The following is a 27,837-nucleotide window of genomic DNA, read 5'->3' as shown; positions in this document are numbered from 1 at the left end:
GCGTGCGCCAGACGGATCTGGTCGCCTTGCGCTCCTGTCCCGGCAGTCCCAAGCCAGGCCTCACAGCACTGGTCCCCGCAGCTGCCACTGAGCCCCTGGGGCCCCCGACACAGTGCTTCAAAGTTGATCCTTTCTCAACTTTTCTTCACTAGGACAATCATTAGTAACGGCCCGGGTTCCCTGCCCATCTCCTAGAGACGAAAAATGATTTTCTTTGGACAATGTTCTACCTTGGAGAGCAGAAAGTGGTTTAAGACAAAGGCATTATGTACAATATACAAATACCTAGGTATATATATATAGCAGCAATTTTGACTCTCTTTACCTGGATTTTTAACCGCTTCAGTAAAATAAACACGTATGGGTAGGCTCGCTGAATTTTCGCAGACAACCTACCGTGTCACCAGCACCCTGTTCAAGAAACCAGACCTTTGCCAGCACTCTAGCGACCCTTTTACCCGCCCCCCCCCCATAACTGCCCTCCACCGTCTGACTTCCGCCACAGGCTCCTTGGTCTGACTGTTTTGTGTCTTTGGATGCAAATGCTTTTTTAAAATATGAATCGCTTTAATTTAACTTAAATCCCAAACGTGGGATGAACTCGGAGACGCAGCCTGAAGCTAGCGGCATAATTTATCTTGTGCGAGAGGCAAGAGGTTTCCTTGGGGAGGAAAATAGCCGATTGGCAGCCACAGTTGTTTTGGGGCGCGCAACCGTTCTGGCCAGGAGCGCAGAGAGGGCAGGAACCGGCCCCATCTCTAAGGGCTCGGCTCCTCACCTCCCGGGTTGGTCAGAAACGTAGTCATCAAAGCAATGGCTTCCCTTTTCTTTCCTCTTTGGTGTAGAAGGAGCCTCTAGATGCACCCCCCCCCCCCGCAAATGCAGAAACACTACTTAGTTTCCAAGCCCAGATTCCCAAGATTCCCACCAAGATAGCTCTTCCCCCCCCCCCCCACTTTTGCAAGTCTCTTGATTTCATTCTTTGAACCTGTGATTGGAGGTTAAAGTGCACCAGGTTGGAAGGAGGAAGCTCTTAACAATAAAGGTTTGAATATTTCGCGGTGATCGGGTCGCAGCCCTCTCTTGAGCTCCCCTCTCCCCTTATCTTTTAAAATGCAAATCGTGTTTCGGGGGGTTGTGCGCGGGGTGCGCGCTGCGCCTCGACGTCTCCAGCCATTGGTGTCTGTGTCATTACTAATAGAGTCTTGTAAACACTCGTTAATCACGTAAGGCCGCCGGCCTGGGGCTCCGCACTCCAGCCTGTGGCGGGTCTTCCCCGCCTCTGCAGCCCAGTGGGGAGGAGGTGGGAGGAAAGAAGGAAGAAAGGGAGGAGGGAGGAGCAGGCCAGAGGGAGGGACCGCCTCGGAGGCAGAAGCGCCGCGAGGAGCCAGCCGAGCACCGCGGGCCGGGGCGCAGCCAGCCGTCGCTCTCGGCTCCCCCTCGCCCCTTCCCCTTCGCGCCCCCCGGCAGCCTCCAGCGTCGGCCCCCAGGCAGCATGGTGAGGTTTGCCGTCGGGCCCTCGCCACCATGTACGTGAGCTACCTCCTGGACAAGGACGTGAGCATGTACCCCAGCTCCGTGCGCCACTCTGGCGGCCTCAACCTGGCCCCGCAGAACTTCGTCAGCCCCCCGCAGTACCGGACTACGGCGGCTACCATGTGGCGGGCGGCCGCCGCGGCCGCGAACTTGGACACTGCGCAGTCCCCGGGCCGTCCTGGCCCGCGGCGTACGGGGCCCCGCTCCGAGAGGACTGGAACGGCTACGCGCCGGGGGGCGCCGCGGCCGCCGCCAACGCGGTGGCGCACGGCCTCAACGGGGGCTCCCCGGCCGCCGCCATGGGCTACAGCGGCCCGGCCGACTACCACCCGCACCATCACCCGCACCACCACCCGCACCACCCGGCCGCTGCGCCTTCCTGCGCCTCGGGGTTGCTGCAGACACTCAATCCCGGCCCTCCCGGGCCAGCCGCCACCGCCGCCGCCGAGCAGCTGTCCCCGGGCGGCCAGCGGCGGAACCTGTGCGAGTGGATGCGGAAGCCCGCGCAGCAGTCCCTCGGAAGCCAAGGTAGGCGGCGGCGGCGCCCCGCGGGAGGGGGCTGGGCCGGCCGCGCGTCCCGCGCCGACCCGGGCGTCCCGAGCTGTCTGGGAGCTGGGCGCCAGGAGGGCCGGAGAGGGAGACAAAGTCAGGGGGCCCCCCGACTGCCGGGCTTCTCTACCGCTCCTGGGCTGGCGGGCTGGGGGTGGGGGCCGGGAGGGAATAAGAGGGTCTCCCAACCCGTGTTTAGTTTAGGGCAGAGGAGAGCCTTCCTCCCTCCAACGTCCCAACACTCCCAGGACACCCCAGGAATGTGGGCGTAGCACGGCTGCGTAGGAGTGGGAACGCGCGTCCCCCGCACTTGGTGCCTCTGGCACTCGGTGCGCAGCTTGGAGCCGCCGGGGAAAGGGAGCCTCGAACTCCACCGAGCCGGGCTTCAGAGCCTTGCTCTCCACGCCGCTGAGCCGCTCAAGAAGAGGGGTGCCCTGGGGAGCCAGGAGGGCGGCGAGGCCGCTCGTGGGACCGGGGTCAAGGAATCTCAAGAGCTAGGGCGAATAGGGAGAGCCGGCAAAGCTGCTGTTGCAGGAAAGGCAGGCCCCAGGAATTAGGCGGAAGGGAGCGCGCCCCGTCATTGAACTCCTTTGATTTGCAAAGGAGTTCGAGCAGTCCGAAGCTGGAGGGCCAGGGGCAAGAAGTCGTGGGTGTCCTCTTGTGTCTGCGGAGGGAGAAGGGGAAGAATCCTTGCATTTGGGTCTCGGGGCTGTGTGTGTGTGTGTGTGTGTGCGCGCGCACGCGCGCCCATGTTCAAGAAGCTTGCTCAGGAGATGTCCCTGCAGACATCCTAGGTTTGCCGGACCGCGAGGGCCCATCAGGTCCCGGTCTGCCCCTTCTGCTATCGGGATATGTGTCAAAGTGGGAAGGAAGTTGGAATAGGTGTGGTGGGAGAGTCCTGTTGGCATCCCGTTTCGCTCCATGAAGTTTTCCTAGCCTTGCACTTCCGCTTTTCTTCTCTTCCCTTGTTTTGGCCAGCCCGGCCTGCACGCAGGTTATGGCCACTTTGCAGAGGTTTATAGCCAATTACAGCCGTATAAATCAGAGCAGCCGTTGGGGGCTGTCTCCGGGCATCAGTACTTGAGTCACCGGGCACATGCCGGGTGGGAAATGCGGCCGCCCAGGGAGAAGGCCACGGGGCCAGCCTCGGAACCTCGCCTTGGTGCCTTCCCCAAAGGGAGACGCCGTCGCCCGAACCGAGCGCTGTCTCAGAGAAGGCTGTCTTCTACGGAGCCTGCCTGGGGCGCACCTGGCAGCGACCGGGGGTCCTACGGGAGACCTCTGGTGTGTCCCGGGACAGTGGCCCCTGGGCCAGGGCCGGGGAGGGGGGAGACGGAGAGGGAGGGAAGCCACAGGAGCCCAGGCCGCGGGGTCAGCAGATGAGAGGCCGCTGTGAAGTCCCGCGCCGAGGTGGCAAGGCCGCAGTCGGCGCCGGGCGCCCTTGTGATGTTAATGTCGGGAGGCCGCGGCCCGCGGGCCAGAGCCCGGCTCCTCTGCGGAGCGTCATCTGTCAACGGGCTAGGGGGGTTGGTCCTCGGCCCGGCCCGCTTTGATATACACCTTCCCAGCCCTGCCATTGTCTCTTTTAGGGCCCGGAAAGAGGGTGGTGACTTTCGCAGTCAATAATGAATTCTCACAAGTCCCTCTCATCTCTCCCCTCCTCCAGCCCCCTCCTTGGTTCCCAGGGGGTGCGGGGCGCCTCCAAGGCCCTTGGGGACGCGGGCCGCAGAGCGCGCAGGGGTGCTGGTCACCGCGTCCCCGGCCCGTCCGGCAGACGGAAAGGCGGCCCTGGCGCAGGAGCCGCTCCCCCAGGCGAGTGTTGCCCCCGGGATGTTCGGCTCGGAGAACTTTCTTGCGCCCCGCTGCCCAGCCCCGGGGGTGCCCCTTTGTGGCTCCAACCTGGGTGCAGTGGCAGCCGCGCCTTGCACTGTGTGCGTGAGCCAGCCCGAGTCTCAGTTTCCTCATCTGTAAAACGGGCGACTCCCGCCGGTAGCCTCGAGTGGGTTAGAGGCGGTAGCGCGTGTGAACGCGCCCGCCCCTTGCAAGGCTCCCAGGACGTGTTAGTTCCCTTCACCGGCTTCGCAGACGCAGGGTCGGGGCCGCTGCGCCCATTCAAATGCGCCTGCCGGGCCGTGTTTATGTTAATGCGCCTGGCGGGGAGGGGGATGAAAGCGGGGGCCGCCATTTGCTCAGTAGTGGTAATTCAAACAGAATGCGGTTGTTATTAAGGCATTGAAAGGGCTTTTCTTTGATAAGATCTCCTTGTCCTGCATTGTTTGGGACTGTGTTCCCCTTTCAGCGGCTCGGGGGAGCTCCCTCTGATCCGGCCCTGTATCTTCCCAGGGCGCTTTTGTTGTGGTTTGCAAAGGGTTTTACCTGAACAAAGTCGGCCTGCGGGGCATTAAACACCTCCAAGAAACTCCCAGACCCTTTAGATCTTCCTGTAGGATTGGGCACCGGGCGACTGAACCTGTTCGGCCGCAGGATGACCAGGACCTGGGGCCAACGAGGAGCCCCTGCCAAGGGATGACCCAGGACAGACCCGGGGGAGACGCCAGGTTCTCGGGCCTGCTCCAACCGCGACGGCACTATTTGTCAAGGCCCTTCAGTAAAACAATCAATCTGAGGTTTAATATGTTGACTCAATCCAATGAGCACAGATCACTGGTCAGGATAGCTCTGGCAGAGTTTGTAGCAGAAATAAATGGGGGTGGGGGGGGCTCAAAAAAGAAAAAGTGCCAAATGCGAAACCGTGTTCAGCCAGGTATAGAATGTCGCCAGCGGGAGGGGTCTTCTGCCTGCCAGACCCCAGCTCGGAATTCCACCAGATGGGCCTCGTGTGCCTAGGAGATGATTCTGGTCTGTCACATCCTGCACCCACCCCCACCCCCCTTTCTACTGTTAATAAAAGTAGAAAGCAACAGACAGAAAGTAACACCACCACCCCACGCAGCGACACCAACGCATCCCCACGGCCCCAGCTGCTTTTAGGGCGGGCTTCCGTCTTCAATAGGCCAGAAAATGCGAACATTCCCAGGACTCTGGAGACTCTGTCCTGCCCCCTTTCCCTCTGGGCCCAGCCTGTTCCAGTGCTCTGTTTGGTTTACCAAACGGGGGGCTGGGTTCTGCTATCTTGCGTGTAGGAGGTTGGAGTTTTTCTTCGTTTTTAAAAACCACTTAACCCCAAGGTGAGTTTAGTTGTCTCAGATAGCCTCGCACCCTCCCCTCAGGACCCTCTGGGGGGTCTTGTCAGACCCGGCAGGAATCAGCCAAACCCTGGCCCCCCGGGGCGAAGAAGGAAGAGAAATGGCCCTTGGGTTAGGGAGGTTTGTCATTACCCATGACTGATGGGCCGCCTTGCGGTTCCCCGGCCTAACTTCTCCTTCCTCCACAGTGAAAACCAGGACGAAAGACAAATACCGAGTGGTGTATACGGACCACCAGAGGCTGGAGCTGGAGAAGGAGTTTCACTACAGTCGTTACATCACCATCCGGAGGAAAGCCGAGCTGGCCGCCACGCTGGGGCTCTCCGAGAGGCAGGTGCGAACCGCCTTGTTCCCTCCAGGGCTGGTAGGGTTCCCCGGGGCAGAGTTGGAAGCTGGGCCCCCGGAAGCCACCTAGTTCTGTGGGCAGATTAAAGCACAGGTTAGAGGGGCGCCTGGCTGGCTCGGTCTGTAGAGCACGCGACTTTTGATGTCCGGGTTGTGAGTTCAAGCCCCGTGTTGGGCGTAGAGCTTACTTAAATAAACAAATGAATAAATAAATCAGGACGATGGAGAGCATTTCCTCCTGAATGAGTTTAGAAAAAGTTTCCTCCACCGCTAGTTGTCTTTTTCAGCTGTTGAAAAATTTCCCCGTTTTCCGGCATCCGGGAGGTGCAAAAAAGAAAAAAAAATACCCCAAAGAACGGAGCAGTACTTTAATCCAGATTTCTATTTGGGTGAAAAAGACTTACATTAAAGACCTATTAGCTTTGTGCCCAGCCCAGCGCCTGGGGAAAAAAATGAATACAAGACCCCAATCCCTACCCGTAAAAACTAGAACGAGGCTTGACTCATGAACACTGTATATGGTCTAGAAAAATAAATAAATAAACAAAACAGGCCACATCCACAGCCGGGAAGCCCCACAGTAAATCTCATTCTCAGTTTGAAGGTGAGGCCTATTCCATTTCAGTTTAGCTTTGAGAGGCCAAAGGTTGTCATTTTGAAGCACATCCATGCTGGCCTCCTCCTGCTTGTTGTAGAAAGGGCTTTGCAAAGTTTCTTTCCCTTGGCTCTGAGACTCTGAACTTTTCCAGTAAAGTTGTAGATAAAGGTTGCTTTAGAACGAAACCTGGTGAACGAGGCGGGGGGGGGGGGGGGGGGGAAGGGGCTCTTCTCTCCCGAGGCCGTACTGGGAAGGGCTCCGGGGCTGGGGCTGTCACGGGGCTCTCGAATGAACGTCTGGGAGAAGGTTTGGGGGTCCTTTAGAGAGGGCACTTCTTTAACTGGAGGGGTAGATGCTGGTGCTGAAGGCCATTCGTTTTCCCCTTGCATTGTCTTCTTCACCCCCGTTTTCCCCTCCATTTTCCACGTCCAGGTTAAAATTTGGTTTCAGAACCGCAGAGCGAAGGAAAGGAAAATCAACAAGAAGAAGTTGCAGCAGCAGCAGCAGCAGCAGCAGCCGCAGCCCCCACCGCCGGCACCACAGCCCCCCCAGCCGCCGCCAGGCCCTCTGAGAAGCGTCCCGGAGCCCCTGAGTCCTGTGTCTTCCCTGCAAGGCTCGGTGCCCGGCTCTGTCCCTGGGGTTCTGGGGCCAGCGGGGGTGTTAAACCCCACTGTCACCCAATGACCTACGGGCGCCTGCAGCGGCCGAGCACGAGGGCCGAGCCACGAGGAGCATAGACTCTGCTAGAATCCTCAGGAGAGACCCCTCCCCTCCCCTCCACAAATGTACACCAACTGACCTAGCTCTCAGAGGAAGAATGGGGGCCAGGAGTAAGGACAAGGGGGGGGTTGGGTTGGAGGCCTCAAGGAAGACATTCTCCCAGGTTTTGACTTTTTCTGGTCTGACTTTCTGCCAGCAAGAAGATGGGATATGATCACTGAGGCTTCATCTCGTCCCGCCAGGGAAGCATTGCCTGGACTGGCTAAACAGACCGGGCTTCCAGCCCCCACCTCCCCAGCTCTTGGCTTCCCAAATCTGCAGGAGGCACCTCTGGTTGAGGGGAGAGAAAGACTCAGGGGAACACCAATGCTCGGAGCCAAGATGGCTGCCGCCTACTCATTGCCATCCGAGGGCCCCCTGGGCCCTCCTGCTCAAGGTCAGGCGAGATTCTGTGACTGCAGAAGTCACAGGCGGCTAAGATAGGAACCTGGACCTACCAAAGACTGCAGAACCCCCAGGTCTTGTCTTTCTTCTCTTCCCTTCCCAGACCAGGAAAGGCTTGACTGGTGTGCGCCCAGTGGATGGTGTGAGAGCGTGGTTATTGGACTCCAGGCCTGACAAGAGGGCCCAGGACAGGGCCTTGTTTAGAAAGCCTGTCACCAGAGCTTCTCTGGGCTAAATGTATGTCAGTGCTATAAATGCCAGAGCCAAGCTGGACTTCCTGTCATTTTCACAATCTTGGGGCTGATGAAGAAGGGGAGTTTTTGTTGTCGTTGCTGCTGTTTGGGTTGTTGGTCTGGGTAACATCCAAGCCAGCATTTCAAAAGCCTTCTGGATCCACGGGGAGAGAAGTGGTATGGTGAAGGGAAGTGGGGAGTATTTGAACACAGTTGAATTTTTTCTAAAAAGAAAAAAAGAGAGAGAGAGATAAATGAGCTTTCCAGATTTCAGATTCTGTATTTATCGTCTTCAGATTTTGTCTGGAATTTTTTTTTTTTTTTTTAAGAAATGAAATATCTTGTCTACTTGCAACCTAGTGTTGGAAAACTCGGACAGGGAGTGGAGAAGGTTATCTGAACAACCTCATTTTACCCCAGAGCATCAGAAGCCTGAGGGAGCAGGTTTTGAGACCTTCCCTGCCCCCAAGCCTGAGCCCAGCCTTGGATTGTGGAATGTGTGGTTCTCCTGGGGGTGCCTTTGGGCAAAATGCACATCTGAATGGTCAGCTGCTTCCCAGCGGCCAGGAATTATGGGGGGTGGGGGTAAGCGTCCCCTCATACCATCTCCTCAAATCTGCACTGACGCAGTTACCAACATTCCCTGCATCAGTGATTCCCTTCACCCCAGGGATGCCCCACAATCCAGCTAAACATAAGCATTAAGTAAAAAGGCTTTATTTTCTGCTCTCCCAGGGCAACGTTTCCATGAATATAGTCTTCTGTGAATCACTGGCCATTTCTGTGAGCCCTGTCTCCACCCCTTGTTCTTTCTCGCGAAATCCACCCCCTCCCCCCCCCCCACCTACCCCACAAAGAATTCAAGAACCAGTATAAGGAGAGCCTTTCAGTGGTGGTTGCTTGTTATCTGGCCGACCCGCTGGGGACCGGGCTGCTGTCCCTGAGGTTTTTGGGTCCCGGAAGCCACCGAGCAGGGCCTGGGGAGAAGGGCCTCGCTCTCGATTTCGGTCTTCCCACAGGCACCTTCGGGGCCTCATCGCGGCCCTCCGCCGAGGGAGGAGGTGCCCGAGGGGCGGAGGAAGAGCTGAGCGGCGAGACCTAAATACCGCCTGCAGCATCTCCCGGGTTCCGCGGCCCTTCCGGGTGGCATTCCGCTCGCTCGGGGATTGAGAAAGGGGCGCTGGCGGCCCGGCCCGCGGGCGCCCGGCTCGAAGCCGCAGGGAGAGAGCCCGGCCCGCCTCTCGGGCTACGGGGTCCTTTGAGCCGGGGGGGGGGGGGGTGGCGATCGCCGCGAGGTTAGCCCCCTCCCCCGGCGCCTCCTGCGGAGTGGGGCCGCGGGGAGGGGGGCGCGGACCCGCACCCGGCCGCGCCCACCCGCCCCCCCGCCGCCGCCGCGGTTGCTATGCGTTGCTGTGAAACGCCTGTCAATAAACCCTGTTTGGACAGTGCCGCGAGAGCACAAGGGTTGTTTGCTTAGTGGTTAGAGGTTCAAAAGTCGGCATTGTCCCGCGGCAAGCGATTACAAGTTCTTCCCCTCGCCGGGTCCGGCCCCCCAGCACTGACGCCCGCCGCGGGCCCGCGCCAGGCATCCGGGGCGAAGAGGGGAGCTCGGCTGCTCTCTGAAATGCAGGCCCGGGGCTGCGAGCCGCCCGCCAGGCTCCCAGGTCCGGGAGGGGGCGGGCCAGGAGGCCCCCGCCCCCCACCCGGTGCCGACGAGGCCACCGCGCCTGCGACGCCGAGACTCACCCTTCGAGCAAACCCGGGGAGGGGGGGGGGGGGAAGGAACACGGGGACGTGGCGCGAGCGGGCAGTGCCGCCGAGGAGGCGTGGGGGGGGGGCGGCGGTTGGCGCTGGGACGCCCGGGTGTGTTTTTGATAGGGCGACCTCGCAGCTGCCAGGGCCTCCGGCGCTGGGACCGGGATGACTCCGCTTCCCTCCGGATTCCTCGGCCCTCCCGGAGCTCAGGCCGCCAGGGGGCGCGCGCGCTCTGGGAAGAGCGGGGATCCGCGCCCGCGCTCCTCCCCCGCGTCCCGAGCGGACCCGGAAGGGGACTCGTTCGGAGCCCGCTGGACGGTCGCAAGCTCCAGCGCCTGTCCCACCGCGGCTGCTCCCCATCTGGGACGCTGCGAGGCTTCTCCACCGTGGCCGCGAGCCTGTTGCAACTCAGGCGGGCGCAGGAGATTCTTCAACCGGTTGAGCTGTTGAAGAAAACCAAATTTGGGTGAAAGGAGCTACTCGCCTTTCTAAAAGGTCTTCTTGCACAAGATTTTTAAAAAAATAAAAACATTACAGTAATACGGATATGATACTAATATATAGAAAGACTGAGAACTTAGGATACATATGGGGGGGGGGATGTACCCGTATTGTGGAACTCCTGTCCAAACAAGGCGTACATAGGGAGGCCAGGCTGGCTCAGGCGACTCTTGATCTCAGGGTCCTGAGTTCAAGCCCCATGTTGGGAGCGGAACCTACTTAAAATTTAAAGAAAAAAAAAAGTTTAAAAAAAGCATATGGAGAGAAGACGGCTTGAGTCCTTTTTTTCCGTTCTGTGAACAATTCATGGCTTTATCATATTCATTCCATAAAGCTAACAAGATGGGCCCTTAATGAAAGTAATGAAAATTTCAATCAGTTTCACTTCTTTCTGATATTATCTATGAGTCCTACAATAGTCAAGAAAACTAATCTTAAATGGAAATCTATATATAAAGAGCAGTATTCTTGTGGTTATCCACAGCCACTCGGGAAAAAAAATAGGAGAAGGCAGCAAGTAGAAATAAAGAACTTCAACTACACTGAGCGCCTGGCTGGCTCAGTTGGTAGAGCGTGTGACTCTTGATCTCCCGGTGGTGAGTTCAAGCCTCACATTGGACCATTGGGCCTAGAGTTTACTTAGGAAAAAAAAAAATCTTAAGATCTAAGGGGCATTGTTTGCACCTTGTTTTAGAGAGGGGCTGCTATTTACTAGTTAATGACCTCGGGGAAATCTCCACCACTAATGGGGGAATCAAATAAGGTAAAAGTAAGGGAATGCAATTTACAGCACACACGTAGGATTAATCCCCAATAATGACAAGAACTAGGCTGCATCATGAACCATCTCTTGTAAACGGCGGAAGAATCCTTACAGAGAACCTGTGAACAGGGATGAGTCCTCAAATCACACATGAAGTTTTTCGAATTCATTGTCACACTCACTTTGTCAAGTAGCCCCCAGTCCGTTGCCTCTTGATTTCCACTGCCTAGGCACCTGCATACAATCTCAAGTGGCAAAGCCCTAACATTCCAGACACGAAGACATCTCACTGCCGTGCATAGTTAACTTTTCATCTACCAGGAAAAACATCCCCAAACCCTTCTTGTTGTAATGAGGAGACTCAGATTAGTTGAGGAGGTAGTTAGGGACATCGATCAGGACCCTTTCAACCCCAAAGGGGCAGAGAGGCAGGTATTCTGATTAGATGGCATTGAAAGTTTCTCTAGTTTGAAGTAACTTCCCTTCCAATATCTCAGTGTCCATTCTGTACTCTTCTGGGAGACACCCCAAAAAGTTGCTGTGGATTTAATTCTTTAAGGCTGATTTCATCCCTTGAAGTAATTTCAAGCATTTGACTCCAGTGCCCACATTTTCCCCTTACACTGAAACCACAGCAATAGGTTTCGTGTTACATTAGTTTTGTGGAAGATACGGGACACATTCATACCTAAATAATGTAGATTAACTTGTTCACATTTTAAATTAGCAATTGTTTTCTTGAATAACATTGAGACCACACAAACTTCTAACCTCTATCATTCTTTATTTTTTCTTTTTTTATATGCGGAAATTTATTTTTTAAGATGCTTTGTTGACAAATTGGCTAACATACAGTGCATACGGGGGTAGATTTTCTCGAAGAGTATGAAACATGATGTAAACAACACAAAACCTCTCACACTCCAAACCAAGAAAGTAGAATCTCCCAGTTCTGGAGATTATACCAGCATTTACCGTGACATTGTTCTCAGAAGAATCAGTCTTTGAAGAATCAGTTTAGAGAGGGTGAGGGCCAGCACATAGATGACCTTTGGGCTCCTAGGTCTCTAGCACCCAAACATTACGTTTGTTTCAACAACAGTTTTTCCATTTCGGAATTTGTCATTAACCTCAGGGGATATTGCTACTATGATGATAAAGTTAAATAACCAGTTGGTTCTTTCTTTCTTTCTTTCTTTCTTTCTTTCTTTCTCTTCCCCTGTAGGATCCTGGCAATTCTGTGCTACAGGTCTGTCTAATCCACAGCCCTGTGTTCAGGAAATGAAGAATTCCCTGATATTAAATGATAACCAGTCTCTCCACACGTACATATTTACATAAAAAAAATAATATTCAGGTCATGTGTTGGGTTTTTGTGCCCAATGTTGTTTTGGTAAAGTAGGAGCCCAGGCATTTCGTGCATTTTAATATTTGTGTTTTGATTTCTAGGAAAGGAATTCTTTTCTAATTGTTTATATGTTATCAGAACTTTCAGGATTGACAGTTTGCTATCATAACGCATTGTAGCTGTAGTATGACAATGACAGGTTTTATGCAAGTGATAGTTGAGAAATTTCTCTCCAACCTCAGGAAAGCAAACAATGAAAACCAATGCAGGAGCTAGTCACTAGTACAAACATACAGTGGCCTGTTGGGTGGCACTTAAAGAATTTTAATTTATTGGCGATTAGTGGAATAAGTGACAAAGATTAAGTACCTAAACCACACATTAGTTGTTAAAAATGACCCGGGCAGCCTCTGTCTTTTATTCCTGGAAGACACTTCGGGCATTGTTCTTTCGCTCTGTGTATCTAACGTATCAGAAACAAAAACCACACCAAAAACGCCACAGGATTACATTCTATTTTCAGTTCCCCCACTCCTGCCTTCTAGGTAGAATGATGTGAGTTGCTAGAAACAAATAGAAGACAGACATAATTAAGCAAGACTTAGAGACCATTGGCCAATAAACCGTAATATAGAAGCGTGTGGGAAGAATCAAAAGAAAGGTTGTGTGCACGTCTGGAACCCACATCCGTAAAATAAAAACATTTTTCCCCCCTGAAACCACTTTATTTATTTATTTGCTCCTATTTTGGGGTTTTCCTCAAACCACTTTAATGAAAAAAGTTCAAATTTCAGAAATCCAAATTCCTTTGATTCTTTTCATTTTTTCCTGTTACAATTCTCATCGTTTCTGCAAATCTGACATAGCCACCTTAGTACTTGGACATCTGCTAGCGACGCATTGTTACACACATTAGATTCAGAATGACATTCTTTAAAAAAAAAAAAAAGTTTATTTATTTTTGAGAGAGAGAGAAAGAGAGAATCCCAACCAGGCTCCTCCCTGTCAGTGCAGAGCCGGAAGCGGGGCTCGAACCCACCAACCGGACGATCATGAGCTGAGCCGAAACAGTCAGATGTTTCACTGGACTGAGCCACCCAGGAGGCCCCAGAATAACATTCTTGATTATTATTTTTTTGAGAGGAGGGGATGCAGGTGAGCAAGGGGCAGAGAGAGAAAGAGAGAGGGAGAGAGAAGAGGGCCTTACCCCAGGCTGGACATAACCTGAGAAGTCAAGTCAGAAGTCAGATGCTTAACCGACTTGAGCCACCCAAGCGCCCCGAAACGTCACTCTCGGTCATGATCTTAGGCCCACAGAAAGCCAACCAGCAACATTTATTTCTCCTTTCTAGGGCTAGAGTCACGCGACTCACACTTAGTTCTCATTGCGACTCTTGGGTGGACCCTTGGGCAGAACCGAGAACCAAAAGGCCAAATGACCAAGCGAATGAAATGACCAAACGATCGTGCCGTCTTGAAGCCGTGACGTGAGTTAGGTTTCTAGATGCGCTTGGTATTCCCGAGTAAAGCTGGGCGCCGCTTTTGCCAACCTAAAGCCAGGCACAACCGACGAGAAGCAAGCTGTTCCCTTAGCGGGAACGCCCACCTCTACCGCAGAGAAACCGTCCGGATTTGAGTCTTTGTTTTAGACAGAAAAATGGAAGAAAACTTCGCTCAGGCCCAGAGAGAAAGAGTTATCCAAAAGAGGCTAGGGGGAAGCATTCCGCCTGGCGTCAAGGCATCTGCGCGCGGCCCCAGCCACCAGGGAAGATAGACCCTCAGGTGGCAGCGGCCTCACCCCTTCCCCTGCGGCCTGGATGCAAGCGTCAGCGTCCAATCCAGCCTCCCCGGGGGGGGGGGGGGGTTCGTGCTGCCGAACCGTCCCCGAGGCCCTGAGAAGCCGCAGCCCAAGCGACACGTGCCTCCTCGAGTTCTCAGCGCTCCTCGGGGCGCAGGTGGCGCGTCTCTCCCGCCCCCGGGCGCCGGTGGCCGCCTCTTCACCCGCAGGGCTGGAAGGCTGCGCGGGGGTCGCCACGGGTCAGACCGGCCGGCCGCTCGCCCTCGCTGGGTCTCCGCGGTGGCCCAGGGGGTCCCCAGCTTCCTCCGCCACGCCACCTCCCCCCGCGTGGGGGCGCAGCTGGGGGGCCAGCCAGGTGCCAGCTCGGCGGGAAGCCCAGGGGACACCTCCGCGCCACCCTGGAAGTCGCGCTTTCGAGACTGCAGGCGCTCTCTTTTCCTTCTTTTAATTTTAAAACATTTTTTTAACGTCTATTTTTGGAAGCAGCGACAGCGCGAGCAGGTGGGGAGAGCAGAGAGAGGGCGACACGGAATCCGGAGCAGGCTCCGGGCTCTGAGTTGTCAGCACAGAGCCGCACGCGGGGCTTGAACTTGCAAACGGGAGATCGGGACCTGAGCCGAAGGCGGAAGCTTAACCGACTGAGCCACCCAGGAGCCCTGACTTTCTTTTCCGTCTTTGGGACCGTTTGGCTTCAGCCGTTGCTTGTGCTTATTAGTTGAACGTCCCGCGCTTTTTCAGGGGGCGTAGCGCTTTGGCGGGGGCGGTACCGGGAACGGGGACCGCCGGCGCTGCCGGGACCCCAGCCAGCCGGGAGCTCGAGAGTCGCTTCCCAGGGCTCAGCCGAGCAGCCCGGGGGACGGGGATGGGGGCGGCTGCGGCGGCAGCCAGGCCGGAGGGACGATATTTTGAACCAGAGGACGGGAGCGTTGGCGTGCTCAGCGCCGGTCCGAGCGTCCCCGCCCCGCGGCCCAGCCCGCGTCCCGCTAGCGTCGCGGCCGAGCTGGCGCGAGTCCCCGGCAGGCGGCGCTGTTGCCCCGGCTGAGCGGGCGGAACGCAGGCGAGCGCCGGGCCGTAGGGGGCGGGGAGCGGGAGGGCCGAGCTGCGGCAGGAGCGACCCTCCGCTCCAGCATCGGTGTTCCCCCCCCCCCCCCGGACCTCCCGGCAGGGGGCATCGCGTCCGGGGTCTGTGGCAGCGGGTGCGGCCTCGAGCCTCGGGTGCGAACGAACCTGCCCCTTCCCGCCTTCCCCCCGCTGCGCTCCCGCGCTCCCGCCCCCGGCCACCAAAGCTGCGGCCTGCGACCTGGGGAGAGGCCACCTCCCCAGAGCCGGCTTGGGGCCCCTGGGTGCCCGCCGCCCTCGCGGCTCCTCTCGGCAGGGAACAGTCTCCTTGGTTTGCCCCTCACCAGACTCCGGAGAATTTTCCAGCTTAAATGATTAGTGGCGGTTTGAGGGCTGATCCCCACCCTGGGCCCACTTTGGGAAGTGTGGGGGAGGGGTGGAGGCGGGATCATTCTTAATCTCGTCTCACAGCTAAATAATTTACTAGAGGTTTTCTCTCCCTGCCAATTCCCTTCCCTGCACTTGACTTCCTGCTTTGTGAAGCCCCGGGGAGAGAAAGGCCAAGTCTTAATAAAAGTTAATATTAATAGCGGTGGAGGCGCCCTGCCCGTGGTTTTCCGACACCTGATCATCCCCTCCCCTCCCCTCCCAAGCCGAGCCCCCTTCCTCTGGTGTTTCTTTGAAAATGGGAGATGGGACTTGCGCTTTGGAGTACGTTTGGTAAGTCAGGACACTGGAAGAAGGACGCTTGGGCCACGTTCTTTGCAAACCACATCCTCCTACGGCTCAGGTGGCAAAGGTCGAGCGTGCACACAGTAGCCGCCCCACAGAAGCAGCGCCCGCCCCGCCGCGGCTCTGGCTCTAGAGCACAGAGTTTAGAGATAAGCGGGGCAGGAGAGTCAGCAGGTTTGACAGGAGAGATACCCGCAGGAAGGGAACGGGCAGAGCAAACTCAGTGGAGGTGGGAGTGGGAGGGTGGGGAGAGCAAAACTGACTGGCGAGGGAGAAGTGTTCAGCACGCAGTTAAAAAAAAAATACAAAAGCAGCGAGGCAACAAACCCATCTTGTAAAAAGAATACCTAGTGTCAAGGTCACCTTTTCCTAACGTGTGGTCAAAGGATTCAAACATGCGGTCTTTCCTATAGAGAAGTCTGGTTTGGTGTAAACTTTTATTAATGCAAGCGGAGGGCTTGCACAAACAATTCCTTTCAGCAAAGTTAAACAGTGCAGAAGCGTGGGAAAAACAAAAGTTAATTTCTCCTCTATTCTTTCAATCCCATCCGTCTGAGATAGCCCCGGCGGTATCATTCCAAGAGCTTTTTGTGGTTATGCAAACATATGTTACATACTATCTTGTACTTCCTTTTTCCTTCCTTTAAACAAAAACAAAGTCAAGTCATATTTGTGGGTTGTTTTTATCACTTAATAATGTATCATGGGGATTCCCCAGCTCATTACATGGAAATCCGACAGACTCTTTTTAGTGATCACCACATTTTGTAAATTTAGATAGGTCAGAATCCTATTCATTTAGTCAACAATTTCCTGAATGTTTATTATGTGCTGAGAAAACAGCACTAAGATCACAGACACACACCCCAAACTAATGTAACATTGTGTGTCGATTAGACTAAAAAAAAATAATAATAACTTGCCATGAAAGGCAGATAACAACCCTGGTATCATAAAATTAAAAAAAATAAGTTAAAAAAAGGCCTCTCTCCTTAGCCAAATTATGGAAAGAGCCTAATGTCCATCACCTGACGAATGGATAAAGAAGATGTGGTTTATGTCACAATGGAATACTACTTGGCCATGAGAAAGAATGAAATCCGGCCATTTGCAGCAACATGGATGGAACTGGAGAGTGTTATGCTAAGTGAAATAAGTCAGGCAGAGAAAGACAGATACCTTATGTTTTCACTCATATGTGGATCCTGAGAACTCAACGGAAGACTAGGGGGGAGGGGAAGGGGGGAAAAATAGTTTACAGAGAACTGAGGGTTGATGGGGGGGGGGGGGGCGGGGAAAGCGGGTGATGGGCATTGAGGAGGACACTTGTTGGGATGACCACCGCGTGTTGTATGGAAGCCAATCTGACAATTATATTTTTTTAAAAAACCTCTATTCTTGGGCAGCTTACGTTCTAGTGGGGAGAGACTGCAAATAACCATATTTATTTAACGACTTCGCTACTGACAGTATCCAAGTTACTGTCAGTGTTTTGCTATTATAAACAGTGAAAAGGTAAACATTTTTTAACATATATCCTTTTAGAGCGCACCTGGCTGGCTCAGTCAATAGAGCAAATGACTCTTGATCTTGGGTTGTGAGTTCAAGCCCCATGTTGGGTGTAGAGATTATTTAAAATAAAATCTTAAAAAAACAAAAACCAACCCCCCCCCCAACATACACCCTTTTAGACCTTCATATTTTTAAAGGACAGATTACTTAAACCGGAAATGCTAAATCAAAGAAAATGCCCATTTTTTACTTTACTGAATATAGGCATTGTTTTCCAAAAAGGTTTGTGACTGCATTAGAGATTATCTTTTAACTTTTTATTAATCTGGTGGACAGAAAATGCTAATTTAACCTTAGTTCCATGATTATTAAGCAGGTTGAGCATATTTTCATGTGTTTATTGGGTATTCGCATTTTCCGTGATTGCTGAGTCTATTATTTGAGGAGAGAGAGAGAGAGAGAGAGTGTAAGCAGGGAGGGGCAGAGAGAGAGGGAGACACAGAATCGGAAGAAGGCTCCAGGCTCTGAGCTGTCGGCACAGAGCCCGAAGTGGGGCTTGGAACTCGCGACTGTGAGGTCGTGAGCTGAAGTCGGATGCTCCACTGACGGATCCACCCAGGCAGCCCCATCATTTCAAAAATTTAAAGGCAAACAAAAAAATGACAAAATAGTATTTGCTACAAAAACAACAGAATTGTGATTTTTAACATACAGATAATTCAATGCAAAATAAGAAAGCCCCTAGACCTCTGCCACTCCTCCCTCAATAAACCCAACATACAATGGTGGGACAGGTAAAGGACAGCTGCTACTGATACTCCTGTTCTAAAGCAGAGAAAGCAGAAACACACAGCAGTCATTGGTTTATATTAATTCTGAAATCCATCCAAGCGTCTGTTGCCTGTTTATTGATTGGGACGCCATCTTGCTCCCTGGGAGTGCCATCTGGGACTTTTTCCTCTGCCCGGTTGGCCTTTGTTCCTGTTCTCTGAGTCATCCTTCCTTTTTCCATGAAACGTGGTCAATGTTTGCAATATTTTCAGCCTGCCTCACGCCTAAAGTTTGGGCAACCCAAAGATCTCAGTTCATTTTGTACTATCTTTGTTCCTTTCAACGGAAAGTGATATAATTACTTTAACATCCTTGTGGATTTCTTATGTTTCAATTTATAAAACTATTCCCTTAAGTTAAATTACCCACAAATCTCTTAGATAAGTCCTTCTCTACCTTGAGTCCCCTGAAGCCGTTGTGCAAAAGTGCCTTTGAGAGTTTTAGAAGCCCAGGGCACCCGGCTGCTCAGCTGGTAGAACATGTGACTCTTGATCTTGGAGCTGTGAGTTTGAGTCCTCTACGTAGGGTGTAGAGATTACTTAAAAATAAAACTTTAGGGGCGCCTGGCTGGCTCAGTCGGTTGAGTGCCTGGCTCTTGATTTGGGGCTCAGGTCATGATCCAGGGTTGTAGCAACTGTGCCCCGTGTCAGGCTCCATTTTGAGAGTGGAACCTGCTTAAGATTCTCTTTTGCCTCTGTCCTTCTCCCTGACTCTTTCTCTCTAAAATTAAAAAAAAAAAAAAAAAAAAAAAACACTAAGGATTTTTAGAAACTCTATTGTTTAACAGAGATTATTTGTAAGGCTTTCCCTAAAATCCTGAGAAGTCTGATGAGCTCCAGAGTATACCATCTTAAAATATGCCACTTTGGGGCCACCTGGGTGGCTCAGTCAGTTAAGCATCCGACTTTGGCTCAGGTCATGATCCCATGGTTGACCCCTGCCTCCGGCTCTGTGCTGATGGCTCAGAGGCTGGAGTCTGCTTCCAATTCTCCGTCTTCCTCGCTCTCTTCCCCTCCCCCACTCATGGTCTGTCTCTCTCTCTCTCTGTCTCTCTCTCAAAAATAAATAAACATTGGGGCGCCTGGGTGGCGCAGTCGGTTAAGCGTCCGACTTCAGCCAGGTCACGATCTCGCGGTCCGTGAGTTCGAGCCCCGCATCGGGCTCTGGGCTGATGGCTCGGAGCCTGGAGCCTGTTTCCGATTCTGTGTCTCCCTCTCTCTCTGCCCCTCCCCCGTTCATGCTCTGTCTCTCTCTGTCCCAAAAATAAATAAAAACGTTGAAAAAAAAATTAAAAAATAAATAAATAAATAAATAAACATAAAAAAAAAAGGATCAATTCATAGCCAATCGTGTTTCATTTATATCTCCTCCATATTCTGAAGAAAATGCAAAGCATCATATGAATTCATCTCTAAATGTTTTAGAGAGTATCTTTAAAAGATATGGACACATTTACCATTGTTGTATCTATTTTTTATATATTTTTTCATTATTATATCTTAAAACATAGCACTTCTGCACAACAAAGTCAACTTTATGGGAGAAAATATTTGCAAATTGTATTTCTGATAAGGGGTTAATATCCAAGATATATAAAGAACTCATACAACTCAATGGCAAAAAATCAATCTGATTAAAAAATGAGCAGAAAGGACCTAATTAGACATTTCTTCAAAGAAGACGTACACATGAAAAGATGGTTTAACATTAATCATCGGGGACATGCAAATTGAAACCACAATGAAATATCCCTTCACATCTGTTAAAATGGCTAGTATTAAAAGACAAGAAATAACAATTGTTGTTGAGGATGTGGAGAAAAGAAACCTTTGGGCACTGTTGTTGAGAACGTAAATTGGTAGAGCCATGGTGGAAAACGGTATGGAAGTTCCTCAAAAAATTAAAAATAGAACTACCATTACCATATGATCCAAGAATTCCCCTTCTGGGTATTTACCCAAAGAAAATGAAAACACCAACTCGAAAAGATATATGCACCCTATGCTCACTGCAGCATTGTTTACAATAGTTAAAACATGGAAACAACTAAATGCCCATTGATGGATGAATGGATAAAGAAAAGGTCACACACACACACAGAAATATTATTTAGCCACAAAAAAGTATATAATCTTGCCATTTATGACAAAATAGATGGACCTTGAAGGCATTATGCAAAGTGAAATGTTAGACAGAAAAAGATAAATATCATATGATCTCACTTATATGCAGAATCTTAAAAAAAAAAAAAAGGAGACAAAAACAGAAAACGGAACAAACAAAACAGAGCTCACGGATATAGAGAACATGGTTGTTGCCTGAGGTGGGGTGTAAAGGGAAGGTGAAATGGGTAAAGGGGATCAAAAGTACAAATTTCTAGTTACGAAATAAGTAAGTCATCGGGATGTCATGTACAGCATGGTAACCGTCGTTCATAATACTTTACGGCATACTGAGGGTGGCTAGGCGAGCGGGTCTTGAAAATTCTCATTATGAGAAAACAGTTTTTGCAACTACACATGGTGATGGACGTTAACTGGACTTATTGTGGTGATCACTTCACAACATATACAAATATTGAATCATTATGTCATACACCTGAAGCTAATGTAATGTTATGTCATTATACTTCAATAAAAATAGCGATATTTCTCAATTATCGTTAAATATGTACTTTGAATTCAAAGTTACAATTGTCTTATAAGTCTTGTAAATGTTTTTATTTTATAGTTTTGCTTAAACTGGGATACAAAAAGGTTCATAAAATTTTGATTGATTGATATTTCTCTTACGGCTTTAATAATCTATAGTAGAGATTAACCCCTCAAATTTCTTTGTGTTTTTAATCTTACAATCTATTTGATGAAGAAAATAGGTTTATTTGTCCCAGGGGATAATCTACATTCTGGTTTGTTGATTATATCATATATATAGATATATATAACGTATGTATGTTCATATATATATATATGAATGTATATATATATATATGAATGTATGTATATATATACACATACATTCATATTCCCCCTTTCTGAGATAAATGGTAGTATACTATATATCTAGAGTTATTTTGAAAATATGATTCTGGGGCACCTGGGTGGCTCAGTCAGTTAAGGTCATGATCTTGTGGTTCATGAGTTCAAACCCTGCATCAGGCTCTGTGCTAACAGCTCAGAGCCTTGAGCTTGCTTCAGATTTTGTGTCTCCCTCTCTCTCTGTCCCTCCCCAACTTGTGCTCTGCCCCTCTCTCTCTCATTCTCAAAAATAAACATAAAACAATAAAATAAAATATGATTCTAACTTTTAGCTGAAATGGGGAATCCAAACAGGTCTCCCAGAATTTCACCAGTAACTATATTAAAGACAACCGGAAGGTACAAGTAGTAAATAACATTAAAAAATAAAATAAAGAAATCCATGGAGGATTTTGGCATCAGGGGAGGGAAAAGAAAGAAGGAAGCGGATGTGTTGGAAAATTATAACCTAATAATGAAAACACAGTGAGAAGCGTAATTGACAGGATGGGAAGAAGGGAGATGATCGTAATGTTGAATTAATTCACGTATTTATTCCTTTAGCGAGTCTTTCGCCGTTTGTTGCACCCCTGCCAAACACGAGACTCTATGTTGTGTATTACAACATTGATAACACCATGAGAGGAAAGTCAAGATGGAAAGAGGAAACATTTGGAAAAGAGATATGGACTTCTTTACATAGTTCCCTGCACATTTGTTTACCTTAGCGTGTCCCAGAACCAGAGGCCAGAAAACAGTTGAAAGGCTGGGATAAAGTAGGCTTTCTTGGATGATGTACCGTATCAGGGGTGATATGACAGGTGTGATGTCCATACCTGGCCGACCCTCAGGGACAGTCTTCAGTTTCAGGACTTGAAAGTCGGTATTTACAATGAACACATTTAAGGAAGATTTACAAATGTTTGTTTTTTTTTTATTTACATCCAACTTGGTTAGCATACAGTGCAATAATGATTTCAGTAGAATCCAGTGATTTAGGGAATTTTTGCCAACTTTTATTAATTTATTTTATTTTATTTATTTATGTTTTTAAAGCTGCTTAAGTATTTATACTTTAAATTTTTTTTTAACGTTTATTTATTTTTGAGACACAGAGAGAGCATGAACGGGGGAGGGGCAGAGAGAGAGGGAGACACAGAATCGGAAGCAGGCTCCAGGCTCTGAGCCATCAACCCAGAGCCCGACGTGGGGCTCGAACTCACGGACCGTGAGATCGTGACCTGAGCTGAAGTCGGCCGCTTAACCGACTGAGCCACCCAGGCGCCCCTTATTTTAAATGATGTCTATTTTTTTTCCAAATGGGACACAGTCATGTGAAAAATACAAATCATCAGAAATACAAAATAAGAGTGGAGGCCCCCCAAAATTCCAGTAAGGGTCTGTTAAATTTTTCTGGATTCATAATATTCTTTTTGCTACTTGCAAACATCTACAAAATGCGGAATGTCGATGACGAAAAATAATTTCTTCTTTGGAACTTAGCTAGTGATAGCTGACATTTATTGCAAGAACTTCAGTAATTTGCCTAGGGCTGCACAGCTAGTAAACGGTAGATCAGGAATTCAAACCTGGGGCTGCCCGGCGGGCTCAGCTGGTACAGCATGTGACTCTTGATCTGGGGGGATTGTGAGTTCAAGCCCTGCATTGGGGGTAGAGTTTACTTAAGGAAAGAAAAAAGAATTCAAATCCAGAAGTCCAGTTTTAGATTACACACTACAGCGGCTTTCTAGAGCAGGGCTATTCCACAGAAATATAATCTGACCCAGGGCGACGGGGTGGCTCAGTTGGTTAAGCCTCTGACTTGATTTCCACTTAGGTCATGATCACAATTCGTGAGAGAGAGAGAGGAGAGAGAAGCCCAAGCTGCCTCCACACTGTCAGTGCTCAGCCCGATGCGGGGCTCGATCTCACGAACTGTGAGGTCACGACCTGAGAAAAGTCAAGAGTTGAACACTTAACGGACTGAGCCACCCAGGCGCGCCACCAAGTCCTAAATTTGATGTGCATTTTGCACTTTCGGCCCGTCTCGGTTTGGAATAGCCGCCTTTCAAGTGCTCACTAGCCACTAGCCACGTGTGGCCGGGGGCTACTCTATGGAAGATGCAGAGCCCGGCAGTTTGACTTGTTCCTTCGATAAATGCTTCCTGCAGGCCCACTGTGTGCCGGGCGTCATGCCGGGTGCTGGGGAGTCAGTGACGAGTTAACGTGAGATCGTGAGCACCACTCTGAAAAGAGAGAGAGAGAGAAGATTACTAGAGACACTACCTTAGATAAGGTGGACAGGAGACATATTTTTCCACGTTGGACGTTGGAAGAGAGAGCTGGGTGGGCCAGGCATTGGAGAGCTTATTGTATTCAGGTGCCGCTTTAAGTGTTTTCCATACATGAACTCCTTTCGTCTTCACAAAATCCAAGAAGCTGGATCTATTATTGTCCATCTTCCAGATGGAGACCAAAATGGAAGACAGTAAATAAACTTGCCCATGTTTACACGGTAACCCGCTTGAGCAGGCTTCAGGAAGAAGAGGTGCTCAGGCAGAGGCATCACAGGGGGGCTGTGGCAGGCTGATGGGACCCCCCCCATCTCTGGGTCCCAATCCCTGGCACTTGTGAGTGTCGCCTCATAGGGCAAAAGGGACTTTGCAGATATGATCAACTTAAGGGTCTTGAAATGGGGAGATGATCCTGGGTTATCCGGGTGGGTCCAGTGTCATCACTAGGGTCCTTAGATGGGGGAATGCAGGGGCACCTGGGTGGCTCAGTCAGTTGAGCATCTGACTCCAGATTTCGGCTCAGGTCATGATCTCACGGTTTGTGGAACTGAGCCCTGCGTTGTCGTGCTCAGAGCAGAGCCTGCTTAGATTCTCTCCCCCTGCTCGTGTGCACCCTCTCTCTCTCTCTCTCTCTCTCTTAAAAGAAAGAAGAGGGATGCGGGGGGGGATTTGGTGACACACATGATGACTATGGAAGCAAGAGGTCTGGTGACTGAAGGCAGGGGTAGGAGCCCCGGAAAGCAGGCATCCTCTAGAAGCTTAGACGTAAGGAAACAACCTCTCCCCTCTAGCCTCCAGAAGGGGCACTGACACTTTTATGTTAGATTACTGACCTCCAGGACTGTGAGACAATATATTCATGTCATTTCAAACCGCTGAGTTCGTGGTAATTTGATGGCAGCAATAGAAAATGAATATAGGATCTACACGTGCGTCCTTTCTCTGTGCTCGATCTGGCCTCCACGTCTTTGCTCTAGCCACTCTCTCGGCACAGTCCCTCTCCTCGTCCCCTCTCCTCAGCTGGACCACTTCAAACTCTGCTAACATTTTCCTGGATCCCCAGGCTTGGTTTCTCCTTCCTCTGTGTTCCTTGAGCACTTTATATAACTCTCTGCTGTATCACTTATTACATTATACGATAGTACACCCTTCTTTCTACGTGTCTGATTCTCACTTCAAAAGATGTACTTCCTGAGGGTAGGCATCCTGTCTTCTGTCTCTTTCCATCCCCAGCAATCAGCAGAGGGCCTGGTAAATAGTAAGCAGTTCAACCAAGTTTCTGGCATAAAAGCAAACAAACAGAACACCACAGTAAGAATCACATCCTATAAAGTTCCCTTCACAAAAACAATTTGCTCACCAGTACCTTGCGCTCTCTGGCCAGCTTCCAACGGCCACAAAAGGGGTGGGGGGTATCTTACCATCCTCGTACTCTCCCACCCCAGGAAGACTTCCCATCCCCCCCTCAGTCAGTGTGACCTTGAAGCGTTCCGTCTGATGGCATCCTAAATCAGACACCCTTCCCCAGTACTGTGCAGTTTGACCCCGCGTCATTATTTCTGGTTGTTGAGGCTCTACAGGTCAGCCAATGATTAACGAGGTGAATGAAGTGTTTACAGACTTTTAAAAGCAGACCTCAGTTGCAACTGGGTACACTTGGTACACTTGGTACATTGTCCGTAGGAAATGTGACAACGATTTAGTCGATGTTCTTTTAGATCTTCCCATTTTTCTTCTCAACATGAAGTTCGTAAGGTCAAGTAAGAAAAAAATGTAAAACGTCATCTGCAATCCTTCTAATCACTGATAACATTTTTAAAGTTTATTATTAATTTAAAAATGAGTACATTCCTATTGTCAAAAGTATAAACAACACAGAAGAACATCCAGTGAAATGTAAAGGAATACCTACTCCCACTCCCCAGAATTAACCGCTATTAATAGTTGGTCATGCTTTTATCTAGTCTTTTTTTTTTTTAATTTTTTTTCAACGTTTATTTTTTTGGGGACAGAGAGAGACAGAGCATGAACGGGGGAGGGGCAGAGAGAGAGGGAGACACAGACTCGGAAACAGGCTCCAGGCTCCGAGCCATCAGCCCAGAGCCCGACGCGGGGCTCGAACTCACGGACCGCGAGATCGTGACCTGGCTGAAGTCAGACGCCCAACCGACTGCGCCACCCAGGCGCCCCCTAGTCTTTAAAAAAAACAACAACAACTGTAGGGGTGCCTGGGTGGCTTAGTTGTTTAAACGTCCGACTCTTGGTTTCAGCTCAGGTCATGATCTCATGTTTTGTGGGTTCAAGCCCCGTGTCGCGATCCACGCTGCCCGTGAAGAGCCTGCTTGGGACTGTCTCTCTCTCCCTCTCTCTGCCCCTTCCCTACTCATACTCTCTTTCAAAATAAACTTTAGGGGCGCCTGGGTGGCTCAGTTGGTTAAGCGTCCGACTTCGGCTCAGGTCACGATCTCGCGGTTTGTGAGTTCTAGCCCCGCATCGGGCTCTGTGCTGATAGCTTGGAGCCTGAAGCCTGCTTCCGATTCTGTGTCTCCCTCTCTCTCTGCCCCTCCCCTGCTCGCGCTCTGTCTCTGTCTCTCAAAAATACATAAATGTAAAAAAAAAAAAAATCAAAATAAACTTAACTATAAAGCAACTGTTTACAAAAAAAAAAAAAAAAAAAACAAACCAGCACAAGAATTTTATAAGTGGTGAAAATAAAACGGCTGAGAAGGAGGCCTTAAGCCACCTTTACAAGCCAATGGCTGAACTGAGCAAAGAAACCTGGGGTCTTAAATTGTTTCTGGTCTCTGCTCCACTTTTCATCATCGAGGGCTTGACAGCTATGTGGCTCTCTAGGTGATAGCTTGGATAAATAAATATGATGTGTGAAGTGATTTTATTTAACCTCCAAGGTTAAATAAAGTTCAAGGTGGAGCCCTAGAGTTTGCCTGTCGATATGGCCTTAGTTGTGACTGTTTTCAAGAATATGGACTTTGTGGCTGATTTATTTTCTTTAAACATGCCTTATGCATACTTTCCAGAATCAGCTACAGGGCTGGCCTTGAAAAAGCACCCTCCTTACGTCCAGGAGAACTCGGTTATATTTGCACAACAGGTTGAAAAGAGTAACATCTGAAAAGGAGTCTGTATTTGCCATTTGTTTTCATGACGGTGCAGAAGATACGGACTTCACAAACAAGAGTGAGAATCTTAACAAATTCACACTCACATTCCACCCTTGCCAAAATTCAGCTCCAATCTTGGATTTTGCTTTCTGGAAATATTTCTACCATCTATTCACCTTTGCCTTCACCGGAAGGGGTCCACAACAGACCCAGAATCGTAGCCCGGCCTAGCCCAGATTCCACATGGGTGGGACCAGATAAAGAGGTAGAGACCAAGAGGCAAGGTTCCCTGGGGACCTCTGAGAAACTAGCTACCGCAAAGAGACATGCCGGAAGTCAGGGAAGGTTCATAGAGAACATCCAATGGTTGATGAGCTAACAGACTTGATAGAGGACCCAGGGTGTCATCCAGAGCCTAATATAGTTATTATTATATTACATTATAAATGCATTTAATAAATAATTATAGTTATTTATCAAAAAACATTTTTTTGGGGGCTCCTGGGTGGCGCAGTCGGTTCAGCGTCCGACTTCAGCCAGGTCACGATCTCGCGGTCCGGGAGTTCGAGCCCCGCGTCGGGCTCTGGGCTGATGGCTCGGAGCCCGGAGCCTGTTTCCGATTCTGTGTCTCCCTCTCTCTCTGCCCCTCCCCCGTTCATGCTCTGTCTCTCTCTGTCTTAAAAAAATAAATAAATAAACGTTGGAAAAAAAAAATTAAAAAAAAAAGGAAAAAAAACATTTTTTTTGAGAGAGAGAGAGAGAATGAGTGCACATGAGTGAGGGGCAGAGAGAGAGAGAGAGAGAGAAGTAGGATTCACCTGAGTCTCCTGTTCTCCTGAGGCGGGGCTCGAGCTCACCCCATGTGGGACTCGAAGTCACAAACTGTGAGATCATGACCCGAGCCAAAGTCATATGCTGAACGATTGAACCACCCAGGAGCCTCCCAATCAATCTTCACATAAGGGAGGATAGAAGAAATGAAGAAAGGCAGGCAAACACAGGAAGAGTAAGTTGGTGGGTCCTTCCAGCCAGAGGCAACAGAACATTGTTTAGAGGCAGGACCGTGGTTTTGGAACTTGCACTTGCACGTATGCACCAATGGGCCCAGAGAATGAAGGGGCCTGTGAGTCCCCGCTGGGGGTTTGGCCTTGACGCTTCAGCCTATGGAAGCTGCTGAGAAAGTTCAGGTAATGGAGAGTTAAGAGCACATTCAGGGGCACCTGGATGGCTCGGTCGGTTGAGTGTCTGACTTTAGCTCAGGTCACGATCTCATGATTCGTGAGTTCGAGCCCCGCATCCTGCTCTGTGCTGACCGCTCAGAGCCCGGAGCCTGCTTCGGATTCTGTGTCTCCCTCTCTCTCTGCCCCTCCCCTGCTCACATTCTGTCTGTCTGTCTGTCTCTCTCTCTCAAAAACAAATAAACGTTAAAAAAAAAAAAAAGAGCACTTCACTTACTGGAAAGACCACTTTGGCC

At 50.4% G+C, this 27,837-nt stretch overlaps 1 protein-coding gene across 1 annotated transcript; it reads left to right on the top strand.

The window, feature by feature from the left end:
- The first annotated feature begins 1,527 nt into the window (after positions 1-1,527).
- Positions 1,528-6,918, top strand: CDX2 (caudal type homeobox 2). The gene is given in 6 exon segments (XM_030308331.1): positions 1,528-1,633; positions 1,636-1,663; positions 1,665-1,699; positions 1,702-2,064; positions 5,480-5,625; positions 6,667-6,918. Coding segments are annotated over 6 exon segments (930 nt in total).
- Positions 6,919-27,837: the final 20,919 nt, after the last annotated feature.

This window comes from Lynx canadensis, chromosome A1, assembly GCF_007474595.2.
Source record: "Lynx canadensis isolate LIC74 chromosome A1, mLynCan4.pri.v2, whole genome shotgun sequence".
NCBI lineage: Eukaryota > Metazoa > Chordata > Mammalia > Carnivora > Felidae > Lynx > Lynx canadensis.
The sequence above is the reverse complement of the archived record's forward strand: the minus strand, read 5'-3'. Positions and strand labels throughout refer to the sequence as shown.